The sequence below is a fragment of the Mustela putorius genome, unplaced genomic scaffold (genome assembly GCF_011764305.1).
Source record: "Mustela putorius furo isolate JIRA1106 unplaced genomic scaffold, ASM1176430v1.1 tig00000242_pilon_pilon_pilon, whole genome shotgun sequence".
NCBI lineage: Eukaryota > Metazoa > Chordata > Mammalia > Carnivora > Mustelidae > Mustela > Mustela putorius.
The window spans coordinates 6041174-6060166 of record NW_025421325.1 but is presented as its reverse complement, the minus strand read 5'-3'; the positions used below and the strand labels follow the sequence as shown (position 1 = coordinate 6060166).

General features: G+C 38.2%; 1 protein-coding gene across 7 annotated transcripts in view; it reads left to right on the top strand.

Annotated features, from left to right (window-relative positions):
• Positions 1 to 17084, top strand: part of ARFIP1 (ADP ribosylation factor interacting protein 1) — a 101189-nt gene extending 84105 nt beyond the window's left edge. For all 7 annotated transcript variants that reach the window (XM_004758075.3, XM_045078316.1, XM_045078315.1 and 4 more), the window contains one exon: positions 15209 to 17084. In XM_004758075.3, the coding sequence (XP_004758132.3) occupies positions 15209 to 15364 (156 nt within the window). In that variant the 3' untranslated portion in view covers positions 15365 to 17084. The remainder of the gene's footprint in view (positions 1 to 15208) is intronic.
• The last annotated feature ends 1909 nt before the right edge of the window (positions 17085 to 18993 follow it).

Here is an 18993-nt window from a genome sequence, read left to right as displayed (position 1 = left end):
TTACTATACTCTTAATACAGCATTTTTTCTAATATATTAAAAAGTATTTCATGTGTATCTTATAAAGAATTTAATTTTTCAGAGAGCAGTATATGAAGTAAAATGGGAAGCAGGAGAAAGAGAGAATACACAGACAATAAAACACCTAGAACAAAGTAAACGTTCTCATGTAATATGAACCAGCTATATATGTAGTTGTGATGATTCAGTGACTGCAAACAAATACTATAATAGGAAATACTTGAAACCCAGTACATTCTTTTAAAAATAGGCTATAAATGTTTGGGAAAACTTGGAAGTCAAAGGTATTCTTTGTTTGCTAAAGCTTCTCTTTGAGAGGGAAAAAAGTAAACCTCTAAATTTTAAAGATGGATATTTCTTGCCAAATTTTAAGAAGCATGTTAATCATTACTTAATATGTACAAGCCCATACATTCTTAAAATCTCCTTCTCCATTGTCAAAGGAAAAGGACCTACTCTTGATACTTTTTAATTATTCATACCAATCATTTACTATCATCTTTACTTCTATAACTGGAGGTACAAACAGTTCTCTTGGTATTTGCTCATAGGTCAAGTGAAATTACGTTCCATAAGTAAAAGGACCCTACTGATTCTAAATAAAAAATTAACATTTATGGACTGAAGTGTGGAAGTATGTATAATAAGCAACCTCAACACTATGCCAAATATGATTACCTACATTTGGATTTTGTGAAACATTCCCTTATTCATGCACCTTTACTTCCAGACTTCATTCCTGAGTATATTTCATCATATAATTTCAGGTTGTTATTCTTTTTTTCATTCAAAATAACAAACTTTTGTCAGATCTATATGTGTACCAGGAAGAGTTCTGGATATTGGTGATACCCAGTGAGCAAAAGCAAAAACAAATTCTACCCTCAAAGAGTTTGTAGCCTAATAAAAATAAAACAACCGTGATCAAATCACACCAAACCTTGTATATAAAATCTAGGATGTGACCAGTGCTCTCAAGGAGAGGTACATGGTTCATTAAGAGTGGCTAGGGCAGGCTTCCATGAGAGAGTGATGTTGAGCATTAACTAGATAAAGTGAGAAGCAAAGAATATTTTTAAAAAACAGCATGTGTAACAGCCCTGTGACAGAAAAGGGTGTGGTGTGCTCAAAGAACAAATATGACTAGAACCAGTGCAACTAGAGCATAGAGAGATGACTGGGAGGCAAGCAAAGGCCAGACCATGCAGGTCTTATAGACTACATTAAGGAAAAGTTATTTTAGTATCGATAGGAACCCATTGAAAATATTCTTGGTAAATGGTAAGTCCGAAGTATGGTCCATAGATCTTAGAACCTAAAAGTAAATATAGTAGTTTAGATGAGATGATGAGAGCTTGTTTAGGGTGGTGATAATGGAAATGGAGTGAACTGAAGGTGTTGAGAGATACTTAAACAGTAAAACGAAAATACATATATAAAATACTAGGAGCAAATTGATTCCTTTACTCATCAAATATTCATTGGTTGTTTTTTAGGTGCGAGGGTTAAATAGTAGAAATATAATGGTCTTGCCATTATAGAGCTTATGGTCAAGTAAGAGAAATAGGCATTAACCAAATAATTGCATAAATACAAACTATGACAAGTGTTGTAAAGGAGAAATTGAGGAGTCATGTGAGTATACAGAGGGGACTTGGCTTGGCATGGGGTATTGTGGAAGCCTAGAGTAAGTGACATTGGGCTGAGCTCCAGAAGGATGTAAAGGAGCTGACTAAAGGTATGTGGAAGAAACAGATTTTAAATGGAAGGAATAGAATATGGAGTTGAAGGGGGAGAGAGAAGTTCTTAAGCAGGCTCCATGTCCAGTGAAGGAGCCCGACTTGAGGCTCAATCTCAGAACCCTGAGATCATGACCTGAACAGAAATTAAGAGTTGGCCAAAAAAAGAGAGAAATCACAAGTAGGTATAGAGGCAGGCAGAGGGGAAAGCAGAGAGCCCAATGCAGGGCTCAATCCCAGGACCCTGAGATCATGACCTGAGCCAGAGGCAGAGGCTTAACCCACTGAGCCACCCAGGTGCCCCTGCATATGGATTTTTTAAAGAAAAATAATTGTTCTATCATAACAAATTTTGATGAAACTTTTCTGTTAAGTTTATAAACTGTTCTTAGGTACATAGGATCAGAATTTTTATAAATTATATAAAAGATTGAATTCTTAATCTTAAAAAAAGAAGTTTTCCGAGGTGATCTAGAACCATACTTATGATCGAAAACTATTTTATGAATGTAAAGGTGAGTGTGAACAGGCCATTGGTTTAACTGTAGGTTTTTGTTGCCTAGTGTCCAAAGGCCAATGAGAACAGGGGCACCTAATAGATAAAAGGAAATATTCAGTTCCTTAACTATTCTTCTATACCTAAGTTAAATTTTTTTTTTAATATTTTATTTATTTGAGAACAAGCATGGTGGGAGGGAGGAGCGAGAGGGAGAAAGAGTCTTAAGCAGACTCTGTGCTGAGCACAGAGCCTGTCTTGGGGCTTGATCTCAGGATGCTGAGATCCTGACCTGAGCCAAAACCAAGAGTCAGACACTTAACCATCCCAGGCACCCCTGTACCTTAACCTTTAATTTTTATCTAGGCGCTCAAATGCTATTTTGAATGATTTGTGGTACTTAGTATTTCCCCTAGCAACTTGAAAGTTTAAGTTTCTTTCTTCCCCTTTCGGTTACTGTGCTACCACGGCTTTCTCCAGTAAAGCACATACCATACTATGCTGTGAGTGAATGTTAGTGTGTTTCTTTCCCTAGATGTAAGCTGCATTGGTGCACCTGCAGAGCATTTCCTTTCTGCAGCCAGTGAATTGGTGAACACTGATCTTTGAGTAATCTGCATATGGAGGAGTTCTCTATAAGTATTTTGTGTATCTGTATGTATATCTATCTGATCTGTGGTCTAGATGATCATATACCAGTGTACAGATGATGACACTGATGTTCAGAGAAGTTGAACAATCTACCCAGTCTCAAAACCAGATCAGTATTCAAATCTAGATCTCTTTCAAATCTAGATCTCTACAGCCCTGCTTTTAATTGACTATGATGCTATAATGCTGCTCCAAGTAAGGTTCTTAAAATAGCAGAGGGAGAAGATGGTAGATGACAGAAAACAGAAGCCATATTGGTCATATCGAAACCTGAAGCTATTGGAAGGAAGGGAGGAAGGGGAGGGAGCTAATGCTATGTAAAACAAAAGGGCAATAGATATTTTTGCTAAAGGGGGAGAAAAACCCGTGCATTGAGAATTTTAATGTGCCATTAGATAAAGAATTACAAGACCTTAGCACTGTTCTGAGACCTGTCATTACTGGAGCTTCTGTTGCATCAGTTATCTGCTTTTCAAAATAGGACTGCCCTTTTTTCCCTACTAAGGTGCTTTTTTTTTTAACCTGCTTGTCCGTGATTTGTTGAAACCTATCCCAATGAGTCAGAAAAATAAAATCTGTTCTTCCACCTCCACTTGTAGTTCATATTTGTCTTTCCTACTCTTACTCCCTTCCTAATGCCCACACCCCTGTTTTTGATAGTGCCTTTTTCTCAACTGGTAGCTGCTTTGACAGGACAAGCATTTCCAAAGCTATTGCAAAGTAATAAAATTATACTTCACAAACCTAATAAAAGGGCAAGACAGATATAACCTTTTCTATTTGTTATTTTTCTGGTTTCTTACTTACTAAAAAAAAGATCAGTGATGGGCAGAGAAAGCATGTAATTACACATTTTTAAATAATGCCAATAAAGAAGAGAGTTAATTCTTCACATGTTAGTGGTTGGAGACTTCTTACTAAAGAACAATTTTACGGGTGCCTGGCTAGCTCAGTTGGTGGAGCATGTGACTGCTGATCTTGAGGTTATAAGTTGAGACCCCATGTTGGGTGAAGATTACTTAAAAATAATTTTTTTAAAAAAGAATGATTTTGTTTCAGCTTTTCCTCACATGTTTAAGCCAAGATGCTATCCCAATATTGTTCATTTAATATAAACCCTTACTTTATAGAATTATTGGGAGAGCCAATAATTGCTTTGAAGAAACTTAACAGTTATAAATATATTAAAACTAGGGGTGCCTGGATGGTTTCAGTGGGTTAAGCCTCTACCTTCGGTTCAGGTCATGATCCCAGGGTCCTGGGACCGAGCTCCGCATCGGGCTCTCTGCTCAGCAGGGAGCCTGCTTCCTCCTCTCTCTCTGCCTGCCATCTCTGCCTACTTGTGATCTCTGTCCATCAAATAAATTAAAAAAAAAATATATATATATATATATATATACACACATACTAGTAACTCTTCAGGGCATCCGGATGGCTCAGTTGGTTAAGAATCTGCCTTCGACCCAGGTCATGATCCAGGGCTCCTGGGATTGAGCCCCAAGTCAGGATGCCTGCTCAGCAATCCCTCTGCCCCTCGCCCCAACTTGTATGCGTGCATTCTCTCTCTCAATAAAAATAGAATCTTTAAAAAAAAAAAAAACTAGTAACTTTTATTTGAACTAGAAATCGCCTCTTTTTTAATTATTTCAGTGTCTCTGATAAGAACGTGTGTAATTAATCCAGGGTGTCTGGGTGGCTCAGTCGGTTGAGCATCCGACTCTTGTTTTGGCCCAAGTCATGCTCTTGGGTTTCTGGGATTGAAACCCAAGTCAGGCTCCACACTCAGCAGGGAGTCTGCTTGAAATTCTCTCCCTTTGCCCCTCCCCTGCCAAAATAAATAAATCTTTTTTTTTTTCTTAAAAGAAGGTATGTAATTAATCTAAATTTGATTTGAAAGAGAAATTCATTTGGTAGAAATACAGTGCCTTTTTATGGCTTTGATGCCTGTGAAGTAATACTTTTAATTTTTTAGTCAGTAAACTTTGTAAATGGTATTTATCTTCTATTGATATATGCTGTGTAGGCAGGAGAAAGTTTTCAGTGTAATCCACTTGGCATCAACTTTCAGTCCTGCTCTTAAATTTCTCTTACCCAGTTTCTATTTAAAATCTCAGCTTGTCTCTGCCTTAGTAGTCAGTGTTGAAGTTTGTTTTGCCCTTTAACAATTAAAGTATTGTATGGCATATTTTAGGTCATTCACCAGATGTTGCTGTAGTGGATTTGCTTATGTCTGAGCTGGGTTGCTCATTGTTTGGCAGATCTTTATGAAAGTTCTTTGTAATTGAGTTCACAAAGATTTAGTGTATTTCTAAATTACCATAATTGTTTCCGATGTTAGGTTTTGAAAATTTGTCAAATTTGCCATCATCCTGATTCTCCCTGGAATTACCTCTTTTTTGCTCCTTTTAAAAATCTCTGCTTTTCTGTGGTATTTCATTTATCCTTATAACCACTTTAAATCATTTCTAAGTTAGGACATGCATAAGTAAATTCAATATAGGGTTTTTTTCCTGCTCTGTAAGTATGGAAATGGTATATTAAAGTTTAATACTGTATTATTATTCATAATTTTAGAATGAATTAATTTTTCTTTCCTTCTTCTGCTCCAGTCATTGTGTTAGATCCTTGTCCCGAGGTTATTTAAATGTAACTTTAGAGCCAACAACAAAATTTGGAAGAGGTTAAAGCGTATCTTCCATACATTTCTACCCTTCCTTTAAGTGCTCTGCCATACCTTTTTTGGTCTGTTTCCAACTTTGTTTAAAAACTTTCCAAATTGGGGCGCCTGGGTGGCTCAGTGGGTTAAAGCCTCTGCCTTCGGCTCAGGTCGTGATCTCAGAGTCCTGGGATCGAGCCCCTCATCGGGCTCTCTGCTCCATGGGGAGCCTGCTTCCTCCCATCTCTCTCTCTCTGCTTGCCTGTCTGCCTACCTGTGATCTCTGTCTGTTGAATAAATAAATAAAAAGCTTTCCAAATTGTGTATTGCCTTATGAATAGAGTCAGGTTGGAATAGGTGGAAGAACATGGACCTGTCTTGGGAGAAGACACACCACATCCCAGCCCATCTGCTTCCTAACTGTCTAACCTTAGGCAAATTATTTAACTTTCTGAGTGTTTTATTAACTGTAACATGGAGAGAACAGAAGCCTGTACAGAGTAGATGGGAGGGTCACATATCCTCTGTCACATGCTTCATAGGGCGCCTCGGTGGCTCAGTCAGTTAAGCCTCTACCTTGGCTCAGGTCGTGATCCCTGGTCCTGGGATTGAGTCCTGAGTCTGGCTCCCTACTCAACAGAGAGTCTGCTCGTCCATCTCCCTCTGCTCCTCCCCTCTGCTCTTGCTTGCAGTCTCTCTCACTCTCTCTCTCGAATAAATAAAAATCTTAAAAAAAAAAAAAAGGTGCTTCATAAAAGTGATACCCACCATATCAAAATACAGTCTACCAAAAATACTTGGCTCTTTTTTTGATTCTGTGTGCTCATTGCTTCTCATGATCTGATAGCATAAATATAAACAAATGTTAAGTTGAAAAAGTGTAATGACCCTAAAACATTTCCTCAAACACTTTTGGCTTTTTGTATCTTCTCGTAAAAGTACAGTCTGACCTTTCCCCCACCTTACTTTCTTCATCTCTCTTTCTAAACCAATTCCGTTTGAGAAACCACAATCTCTCCTAGATTGACCTTCCCAAGGCCAAGTAACCTAGTAAAGTAAACCTGATAAATAAACCAAGTGACTTAAAATAACACTTTTAAGTCTCATTAAAACTACTTGTGTATAGTGACAACAGCACAGTCACTACTAAGATTGCAAAAACTAGTCATCTTTAAAATTTTATTTGAGAAAAAAATAGAAAATCAAATTGTATTTGCAACTGTTTTTCTAATATTATTTGTTCTTAAACATCCTGAGGACTCTCTGTGGCATCTGTCAGAACCACATTGATGTTATATGAATACATATTTTAGTACAAATTAGTTCAGGAAAATTTTAAAGAAAATTAAGCAAAAATGGTAGAAAAGCAAACGTTTTTAATTCATTTAGTATAGAAAACATATTCATATTGATAATTTATTTTTATTTCCATCTACTTTTGGTTTAGTAATGGCTTGATTGGTTAAAGGGTATCAGTTTACCATTCCTATTTAAATTTGCATCTGATTTGTAAGACATTCTACCAAAACTAAAACTTGTATTCGGACACCACTTACATGATCAGTGCTAATAGAAAAATGAGGTAAATTATCTGTTTTGGCATAAAAGGGCTTCTGAGATTAAAGTAACAATGAAATTGTATATGCTGTTTCCAAAATTATAATTGAGAAGCTGTGAATGCCCAAAGGCGTTCTCTGTACCAGGGAACTGATCTGAAGTGTGTATATATTTTTAAAGGCTTACACATCAACCTTCTCACAATTACTGGAGAATGTTTTTGTGGAAATGGGTATTGTATCATTTGTTGTGAAAACTAGAATTCAGTCTTAAAAAGCACCCTCTTCCCTTGATTTCCCATGGATTAAGTTTCAGCGGGAACATTTTGCATACAGGTAATGCACTGAGTTTGAGGCTTTGTTCAGTGGGCTGCCTGCCTTCCTTAGCTATAAGACGTGGTCTCTGTGTTGTGTTTTTCAACTACCTCAAGGTGGTATGGAAACTGACTCTTCAGCTGCCATATGTGACTTTTGTGTTGATATTTGTGTTGACATTTGTAGGGTCAGATAAAAACTCTGTGATGCTCTTTCCACTTTGTTTCGGACTGTAACTTTCAGACTGCTGTAACAGCTTTCTCCAGGTATAATATGTGAACCAGACCCTATGCTCCACTCTCATTGTCTCCTTTAATTGTAAAACAGTGAGGATTAAGATTCAAGTCAAAAATTCTTGCGACCCAAAGAGCAATAAAATAATTGGCTGGAACCTATTTTTGAAAATTAGAATTTCACACTAAAAGTACAGAAACCCCATAGTTGCTCTGTAGCTCCAGGAACCGAGGATCATCCAAAACTAAAAACAAAACACCAACAAAACAGAAAGGCTAAGTCATGTTTAGTAGGGCAAAGTGGAAAATTACTTTGTGACCCAGGTAGGTTACTAGTACAAAAGCCTTTTAAAAAAATACCTCTAAATAGGGAAGAATATTTAATTAATGGGCTGGCTCATAAACTTGTATGTAAGTTTTCAGTTGAATTTCATAAATCTCCAAAAAGAGAAGCTAGTTTTTGTCCTTAAAAATAAATAGGAGGCAGGGGGGTGGGGGTGGTGCCTGGGTGGTTCAGTGGGTTAAAGCCTCTGCCTTCAGTTCAGGTTGTGATCCCAGGGTCCTGGGATTGAGCCCACATTGTTGTTGGGCTCTCTGCTCGGTGGGGAGCCTGCTTCCCTTCCTCTCTCTCTGCCTGCCTCTCTGCCTACTTGTGATCTCTGTCAAATAAATAAATAAAATATTAAAAAAAAATAGTTGTACAAATTTATACAACAATCAACAGTGCACCAGAGTATTAATTGTTTTAAGTTTTCTCAGTCTCCTTATAGAGGATATAAGATGGCACCCCAGTGTAGCCAGGGCACAGGGGATGTGAGAGCAACTGGCTCCAGGGGTCCCAACAGACCAGGTTCAGCTACCCCCACTGACACTAAGAGACCAGTGGTGGTGAAAGGAGAAAAGAATTTATTTCAGTGCGGCCAACAGCAGGAGACAACATCTCAAAGACTGTTTCCGAAGTGCTGAAACTGCTTCTGGGTTTATATAAGGAGAATGTGGGACGGAGGTGGATGGTTACGTGCAGGTGGGCAGTAAAGGTCAAGTCAGTAGTCGCAGTGGGGTCAGTCACGTGTGGTCCTGCTGGCTTACAGCAGTCCTTCTTGCTTGAGGGGTAGTTTGGGTTCCTATCACGGGATGTTTTGCCTCCAAGGTATCTTGCCTGACTTAAGAGATAAGCTAGGAAGAACTTAATTAATTAGAAATTTTGAGGTCACCATGGAGGCAATTGAAGCCCCTTTCCTCAACTTAGTTTTAATTTGCACTTTGCTGTTTTCTAATGAGGCGCAGCGTATCTTTTCAGCCTTAATTGGCCAATCCTGTTTTCTCCTCTGTGAAATACCCATCTGTGTTATTTGCTCTTTTTAGTTGGATGGCTTTTGTCAGAGTTTTTCACATTTTCTGAATACGTATCCTTTGTCAGCATAATGGAGATATATTCCCTCAGTTTGTAACTTGTCTTTTCACTATCTTTGGATGAGTAGAAGCTCTAAATTTTAATGAATTTAATTTCTCAGTCTTTTCCCTTACGGGCTTTTATCTTTGAAAAGTTGTTTCCTATCTGATGTGGTTTGGGAATATAGGTGAAGTTCGGTGGGGTGGAGTCCAAAGCCCACGACCAAGTAAGAATTCTTGAGACACCTTTGGGGCAAAAGGTTGGTTTTATTAAAGCACAGGGACAGGACTGGTGGGTAGAAAGAGCTGCTGCACGGGGGGGGGGGGGGGGGGGGGGGGTGGTCTTGAGGAGTGGTGATTATATACTCGGATTTGGGGGGAAGTTAGGAAAAGGGAGCTTTCAAAAGAACTTTCATATGCTAAAGAGGACTGACCCACAAGATACCACAGGCCTTGCCCTTGTCAAGTTAAGGTTGTGTTCCCCTCTAGCAAGGCATTAACTTTAAGAAAGTTGGGGGATTCCTGGAAGAATGTCACACAGGTCCCATTGAGGAGGGGTGGGGTGGGGGGAGCTTGTAGGGTGTCAGCTTATGCTCTGTCTTCAGCTAGCCTTCTGCTCCCTCATCATTTCTGAGGTCATCTAGGAACTTTTCCATCCTCTGTCAAAACATACTGCTTGCTCCTGGACCCCTCCTTTGACCAGTCCCTGACAGCCTTCTCCAGAAGCTCTGAAACTCAGCCACACAGGCACAGGTGACTGAGAAGAGCTCCGTTTCAGAAAACATTTTTATGTAAATAGGAATCAAGTAAGAGCTTGCCTGCAGTGTTTCATTTTACTTATTTTTCGCTAGTTATAATTTTAGTTGACCAGTGCCTTACAAGAAAGAGATTTTGGGGGGCACCTGGCTGGGTCACTCATAAGAGCATAGGACTCTTGATCTCGGGATTGTGAGTTTGAGCCCCACAATGGGTATAGAGATTACTTAAATAAATAAAACTTTAAAAAAGAAGAAGAAGAAAGAAAAAGAAAGAAAGGAGGAAGGAAGGAAGGTAGATAGATAAATAGATCTGGTCCTAAAATCAGACTCCACTCATGTAAGGTAAACCCTGGTTATAACCTTAATTAGAATAATCTGACCTTTTCCTAGTCTTACGCAGAGTGCCAATGTACCATTTTAAAGCTGTTTTAAAAGTGATTGCAATGTGAAATTTTTCTGCCTGGACATAGAGAAAGGTCAATATGAATTAGTAGAATTAGTAGAAGTCTGTATTAAGCATGTTTTAAACTAATTTTTTATGTAATACTATTAATTTGAGTATGTAATACTATTAATTTGGAAGAAGTGCCTCTGTGGTGCCCAAAAAATGTGTTTATTTTAGAAGCAGAGAACTGTGGACTTAATAAATTGACCCTTAAAATTTCTTAGTTGGGGCACCTGACTGGCTGAGTTGGAGCAGGTGACTCTTGAGCTCAGGGTTTTAAGTTCAAGCATCATGGCGGGTGTAGAGATGACTTAAAAATTAAATCTTGAAAAGAAAAAAAAATTCTTCTAAGGTGATCTGTCAGGCAGAGGAATTCCTTCTGCAGCATCCCAGGCTGTTTTCTGCCCTTGAACAGAAGGCTGGGTCAAGGCAGTCAGTGTTGGTAGCCAGCTGTGCCCTTGCATCTTCTCAACGACATTTATTTGCTTAGCACACACCCCCTTTTTTTTAAATTTCCATTGTGAATTTCCATTCACATCAATTTCTGCCTTTGGAAAGGAGAAAACTCTTTCTTCTTTTACACTCCTAGCACTTTTCAAACACTCCTAACACCAGGTGTGTGGAGTTTTTCCCACACCATCTAATTCTCCATCCAGTTCACCGGCTGGGTATTGTACAGGTCAGTTCGGTTCTGACGCCGCCCTCACCCCTCCACCTTCTGACACCAGTCGCAAGACAGGTTGTCGCCTGTGCTTCTAACCATACATGGAAGGTTTCCACAACCTCCTCCTCAACTACGATTGTATGCTAGACTGTCTCACAGAACCCAAGAATATCGTGTACTTACTAGGTTACCAGTTTACTACAAGGACGATTGAAGGATACAGATGAATAGCCAGATGAAGAAGTGCACAGAGGTCAAAGTCTGTAAAGGTCCTAAGCACAAGAGCCTCTGTCCATGGATTTGGGGGTGTACCACTTTCCTAGCCTATGGATGCATTCACCACCCAGAAACTCTCCAGATCTCATACTTCAGGGGTTTTTATGATGGCTTCATTACACAGGCATCATTGATAAAATCATTGACCCTTGGTGGATTATTCAACCTGTAGCCACTGTCTCCTCCACAGAAGTAGGCAGCTGGAGCCGGAATTCCCATCCTCTAATCACCATTTAGTTCCCCTGACAACCATCTATTATCCTGGTTTTCTAGAGCTTTCCAGAAAAAAAATTTTTTTTTCTCATTAACATAAAGTCAGGTGTGGTTGTTTATGAATAAAAGTAATTCCTTTCACCTTTATAGCACTGGGGCTATTTCAGGAACAGGAGAAGACACTAAATAATATAACAAAAGATGCTCCCTTCCCTCTTAATCACCTAGGAAACAAGGGTTTTAGGTGCTTTGTGCCAGAAATCAGGACAAAGACCGAAGTATATATTTGTTATTCTGAATCACATTATCACAGTTTTCTTAAAAGTTCCAAATCAGTTTCTAAATAAATGAATTATTATTTTACCAAGAAAAGTCAATGTGGTTTGACTGTCTAGTAGGTAAATGTAGATTCCACTGAAACTGAATGAGGGCTTACTCTGTGTCAGACAGGTGGTACCTCATTTCACTTAACCCTTGCAGTGACACTACATATGCAGTTTGGTAATGGGATCCCTGATAAATGGATAAAGACCTTGGCCAGTGAAGTTAGAAGCACCCTGTACAGATTTCACAAAGAAAACTGGGAAGCGGTACAGCATGCCTCCTGATTCCAGAGCTCACTCTTGCTGTAAAGAACGATACAATACTGGTAACAGGGATACTTTCCTGATGACCTAAATGAATGACACATACAAATTTGGGGAGGCTGCAAGCAGTATCAAACTATGCCTAATGCAGTTGTCAGGCCTTCCTAGAACATTGGAAGTGAAGTCTTCAAGGATACTATATTACATTTACTCCAAAAATGCAATTAGATCTTGGGATGGGTTAGTAGCATATATGCCTCTCTTGTTTGAACTTCTCTTGTAGGAATCTGTTTCCTAGCTGCTCTCTCTCTCCGTTCCCTCATCCCAAAACCACCCCTGACTCCTGACCTCCCCAGGTACTTTCTTCAGTTCCTTTACTTACCTCCCAGCTTAGCCTTTCCTCTTTCCAAGCCTATCTTCCCCTTTTGATTTTCCTCCATTTCGCTGTGCTTTCTAAAACCCTTCTTCATTGCTAGGAAACTGCATTCTTAACCTTTTTCATAGACATACCACTTATGTTTTATTGCATAACAAAGTACCCTAAACTTGGTGGCCTAGAACAGTAATGATTTATTATTTAGCTCAATTGTGTAGGTTGGGTAGATGGGTTCTTCTGGTTTCACTCTCAACTGGAAGGCTTCCTGAGCCGTGGGCATAGCTGGGACGGAGGCTCTCTCTCCCTGTGGGCTTCTCAGAGGAAGGCTAGACTGCGTGTCCTCGCAGGGTGGCGGCAGTAGTCCAAGAGGGCAAGCGCCTGCTTATCAGGCCTCATTTTCTAATATTACATGGCCAAGCTCATTGCAGAAGACTTTCCAAGGGTGTTAGACAATACTGAGAAGAGTGATTCTTTGGGGCCATTATCGTAGCAGTCCAGTATAATCAAATACTTTGCTCACTTCCTAAATTGCCATTTAGAAACCTGCTTTCCCTATGATCATCCTGTTTCCTTAATAATTGCCCTTGGGTTGTGGCTCATTATCCTTTGAAATATCCCCCATTTCTCAGAAGCAGAGGACAGGGGACTTAGAGTTCTACTGTCCCAGTGTTCCTCTCCAACCCTTCTTGAAAAACCTTATTCTGCCCACAAGTGCCCTCCCCCACTTTTTTAAAGTTAACCCAATGTACTTTGACTACCCATTTATCATACCAACTTTCTGCTGCTGTGTGTGCCTTGTATTCTTAAATCCCTAGTATAGTGCCCGATACGTGGTGTTCAGTGTCTCATGGTTGGCCTTGTATGTGCTACCAAAGGTTCTCATTATAAAGGTTGCAGGCCTTAAATGTCTGACCAGGTAAATTCAAGATCTACCCCTTTTATTTCATACAGACATTTTTTAGTTTTCATTATTAATTGCTTTGTGGTCCTCTTAAACTATCTGTGCTAGAATTTTTTTCTCTTTATCAGAAGAGAAAAAACTTTTTGTTTTAGACAGCTTTCAAGTAAATCAGCGATGCCCGATTCCCCAAAGGTCTGAGAGTTGGTCTGACCTCAAGGCTTGAGATACTCATTTCCTGGGATGCCAGTACTTATTATTGTTTCTGGCCTCCCTTCACTCTTTCCCTACCCACTAAGGATACAAGCTCATGAGGGAAGGGATTTTTTTTCTGTTTTCCTAGGAACAGTGTACAGCACATGAAAGATATTTAATTAATACTAGTTGAATGAATAAGTGAATGGAATAAAAAATATCTAAGATATTTTGAGGAAACAGCATCACTGAAAGTGTGCATGTTGCAAGCCCTTTGTATTTTTGAATATTATATATGCACCTAGAAAAATTCTCAAAGGAAACACGATAAAACATTAATAGTGATTTTTCAGGTGGCGGGAAGTGGATAGGTGCAAAAAGTATGGATTGGGAAGTTTTACTTTATAATCTGGAGTGTGTGTTATTTTTAGAATACTTTATAATATTTTAAAATAAAGACTTTACAAATTAAAAATATCCAATATGAAGGTTTGTGTTATTTCCTTTGTAGAGGTAGATGGATAGCGAAAAGTCTAGAGAGACTATTAATGTGTGTTCGTGTGCTATAATAAAATGAGCGTAAAGGTCATACCTGTGTAAAATGCCATGTCCTGTTTTTCCCTTAGCATTGTATATCAGATGTTTTTACATCACTAAAAATTATTAAAGCTCATTTTTAAAAACGATTTTACTTGTTTTCGAGAGAGAGAACACAAGCGGGTGGAGGGGCAGAGGGAGAAACAGACTCCCTGTCGAGCAGGGAGCCCGATGCGGGCCCCAACCCAGGACCCTGAGATGGTGACCAGAGCTGGAGGCAGACACTTCACTGACTGAACCACCCAGGCTTTAGGGGCATAAAGCTCAATTTTAATAAATATTGCATTGGATGGATAAGTCAGTATATTTTATACTTTATCATTGAACTTTCACAGTTATAAATGAGGGCTCAGGAAACAGTTTTATTCATAAATCTTTGAAATGCTTTGCTGGTTTCTTTAATAAAGATTTACAGAAGTAGCTTGGTTTAACTTGGTTAAAACATACTGTTGTTATCTTTAGAAGTACTAAAACACTTGAAAATAACAGAGAGTCTTGTGAACTTTAAGTACATTGGCTTTCTGGGCAGCACTTGTTGCCACTTGGCTTGATTCCTTGCAGAGAACCTCAGTATTTCAAAATATCTGGCCTACTCTGTTTTACATAAAGCTTAGCCTTAATGATGTCCATTTCTGGTATATAGCATATATTAGATAGATAGATATAGATATATTTATATATAAATTTATATAGCATATATTATATATATATAAATATATATTTATATGTAAATTTCCCTCCTCAGTATTTGATTTTGAATATATTTAGTTTGAGGTGGGATTGAGTAATTTTTTTCTTTTAAGATTGTATTTATTTATTTGACAGACAGGATTTAGTAATATTTTTAATTAATGCCCTCAGTAGCATTCGAATATGGTTAACAGAATACACAGCTTCTTAAACTGACCTATTCCCTTTAGGGGAATTAAGAAGTCATCAAAGGGCTCAGTGATCCCGCAAAGTGATATACAGTCAGGGGTGTGTGTGTGTGTGTGTGAGAGAGAGAGAGAAATACTTGGTCATTGTTAAAACAGCTTTTCCTGATGAGACCTGCGCCATTGAATGAGGACATGTGATAAGTCACCTTCTATTTCATTGCCGTTGGTGTTAATGCTTGGTCTCATGATTCTTCGTTCCCAGGTGAAGGTGCTGCACAATCAGCTAGTCCTTTTTCACAACGCCATTGCCGCTTACTTTGCTGGGAATCAGAAGCAGCTTGAACAGACGCTTAAACAGTTCCATATCAAATTGAAAACCCCTGGAGTGGACGCCCCATCTTGGCTTGAAGAACAGTAAAAATGACACCCAGAAAAAAGAAAGAAAGAAAAAGAAAAGTCACGTCGTTATATTTCTAAACAAACCTAGTAATTAAGCAGAGTTGGGTTAAGATTAGGGAAGTGGTGACCACAACCATTGTAGTGATTCTTGCACAAACAGCTTTAATTTTTTCCCTTTTTCATACTTTAACAACTGAACTGTTAAATTTGATGGGAAGGTGGGTGATTTTAATGTAAACATAATTTCTATAATCTGAACACAATTTTTCTTTCTGAGAAATCTTTTTGTATCGTGAGGGTTGATGGCTATTTCTGTAGTTTGAAAACATCTAATATAGATTTGCACTGACCAGATAAAAATTCAAGGTTTTTGGTCCTGGAAATGGGGGCCAGTTGTAACTTTTCCAAAGGGAGGTTTACATGATTTGTATCAACATCAGATATTTTATATATGAATATATTAAACATCTTTAAGAGATTCATCTTCATGTATCATCTTAAAGAAAAAAGAAACTATTTTGCAGAATAAAATTATATGGTGTTCCTGCAGCGTCCACACACAGGCGGCAGCTCTAATGGATGACTGATTGGCTTGTGGAGTTGTGGCAAATACCTTTTTAAAAATGATTCTGTACTATTATAATTTTGTTTAAACTTTTTTTTTTTTTAAGACACAGGAATCACACTGTCATTTCTCTGAGGCCTTTGAGCTTAAGAGTTTGCATCACCCAAAGTCACTGGGCAGTTATGTTAGCAATTTCTTTGGATTGGTAATGAAACCTGCTTAAGAGAATTATTTTTGGCAGGTGGACTTGGGAATAGAAACTCTTGATGGTTTCTAAAGTCGAAATCTGTGCTTGGAAAGCGAGATTTCGGGTAAATTCCATTTTGACAGAAGTGAGTTCCTAGACAGCTTTCCTTGACTTCCATATGTAACAATACCGGTTAAGCCTTAAATCACAGATATGTGCCTTCTCAGAGATAGTAATTCTCATTCAACCAATGTACATAATCCATAAAGAAACCCCTTTCAGATAATGTTCGGTGTATCTGTTCCTTCCTTGGAAAGGAACACCGTGTATCAGTGTTGGGTTTCTTTGTATTCCTTAAACCGCATTTCAGGTTTATGGCAAAAGCAACTTTTGAATTTGCTGTTTGGATTTGCTTCATTCCTTGCATGGAATGAGAAGATGGAGGAATTTTTTTTCATTTGAGTAACGAAAGGTAATCTGGGACAGTGCAGTGGTAACAAGAAGAAAGGGGATTGGAAAGGCCAGTACTGTTTCAGTTGCTCAGCACTGTTGGGTTTGTGTTACGTCTCTGACTTGTCCGCTGTGTGGTTCTATCAGTCATGTAAGCCTTTTATGTATAAGTTCTCTCGATTTTTGTCATAGACATAAATTAATACGTCTTCATTTCTTTTGTGTTGAAATGAAGTACTAAAAATAATTACTGTTATACATGAATTTTGTGGACTGTAAGATTTGTTATATATGTTCAAATGCCTTGTAGCTGGCTTTTTAATTAATATGCCTGTTTTCAGTGCTTACTATGTACAATGTAATGTGATTGTAAATCATAAACCTATTTTAAATCATTCCTTCCTGTATATTTGTACTCTGACAGAGCCTTATTTTATTCTTCCAGCAGAATTACTACTTGTGATAGTTCCTGTACATTCCCCAGAATGTGCCTCTGGTGTGAATTTTGTATTCTTATTAAAAGTATTTGCTGCACTACCTTCTTTCTCTGGCTCTTCATAATTTAAGAAGCAACTATCTGGAAATTCTGAAGACATGATTTTTCTTTTCCTGACTTTAAGAATAATAACAGGGGCACCTGGTTGGCTCAGTCGGTTAAGCATCGGCCTTCAACTCAGGTCATGATCCCAGGGTCCTGAGATTGAGCCGCACATTAGGCTCCCTGCCTGGCGCGAAGCCTGCTTCTCCCTCTCCTGCTCTCCCTGCCCTGCTTGTGTTCCTGCTCTCATTCTCTCTGTCAAATAAAAAAATAAAATCTTAAAAAAAAAAAACAAAAAAAAAAGTACAAAAAAAATGGTACTTCTGTCATTTATGACTGCTTTTTCTCAGTAAGTTTTTCTTTTACCTCTTTAGGAGTCTCCTTTGAGAAGAGAACACGTCCACTCTTATCACCTATCAGTAACAGTTTTAGCAGCTCGGAATTAAACAGTTTCAGGGACTGATGAATTTTTTAGGAGAAACGAAAAATGCCTGATTCTGAGTAGTGGGTACATGTGCAAAAGAAATAACACATTAGCCAGTAGTATATTTATTTTGTTAAAGTGATTTATATTCATTGTAGAAAAAAATTAGAAGATAATTGCAAAAAATTGAAGATAAAATAACTTCCCACGTTAGTAAGTACTTCATGGAACTGCCTAACTCCTGAAGTTAAAGATTTTAGTTGCCAATTATTTATATTATAAGGTCTAGTTTGAATATCCTCTAACATGCACGCATTCATCTTTGTACTCTTCCCTAGTTATTTCCTTAGATTAGGTTCTTAGAAATGAAAATGAGCCCTCAAAGTAGATATATACTTTTAAGACTTTGTGAAGTAGTGCTTGGTGGCTTTCAAGAAAGATTTTGTCAGGGGTGAGGCTGGCTCAGAGTGGGTGACATCTGATCTCAGGGTCTTGAGTTCAAGCCCCACATCGGGCACAGAGCCTGCTAAAAAGGAAAATAAGTTTATTTGAAAAAAAATGGACTCAAATCATGCAACGCCAAGTTAAAAATGATTAAGCTCCCTCCACCAACAGGAGCTAGGGGAGAAATTTTTATAGACATAGAAGCAAAGTGAGGAAATTACTTGATTACCTATAGCTTAAACCATTGCCTTATTTTGGGGAGGACTTAGTGGCTTTGTGATTGGTCGTCCAATCACAAAGCAAGGATTGGTCGTCCTTGGGTTTTAATTTAACCTTGAGGTATTTCAGGCTTACATTTTGGTTTGTTTGTGTAGGCTACTGAGTTTTTAAAGCCACCTCAATCTAATGATCCCCTTGTTTAATTAATAACCCCCAAAGCTTCCAAATCTTAGGGCCCAGGAAGGACCCGGGCTTGCAGAAGCAATTAAGCTGAAATCTACTAGACTTCAAGAATCATATTTTCTGTATTCAAAGTAAAATGCACTGATGGTGTAACGAAAGCTTATCCCAAAAGAGTGTGAAAGTAGAAGCTTCCTTAGAGATGATCTGTTTAAGGTCCTTTTTTACAGGTAAAGACATGAAGGCCCCAAAATTTATTAAACTGGCTTAGCCAACATCTGTTACCAAATGTAATGCCAGGTAAGTTATTTGCAACTAAATATATGGTTCCCCCTTTAAATCCTGCTATTTCAACTGTACAATTAAATCGATGTGTCAAAAGTGTCATTTCTTCTAAAGTACAATGTGTATTAAATGTATCTTCAGTTGAAAAAATAATCCATCCACCCCTAAATGGATTCATAGTAAGTATATTTCAAAATATATATGATACATTTCAATCCACTGATCTTAAAGTATTCTGAAAAAGAAATGTGAACCTGGAAAGTGCTATATAAAGTAAAATTAGCATATGGGAAAGGCTAAAGATAAGTGTCTTTTAATCATGCAACTGTTAATTTGAAGAAAAATGTATCTACCTC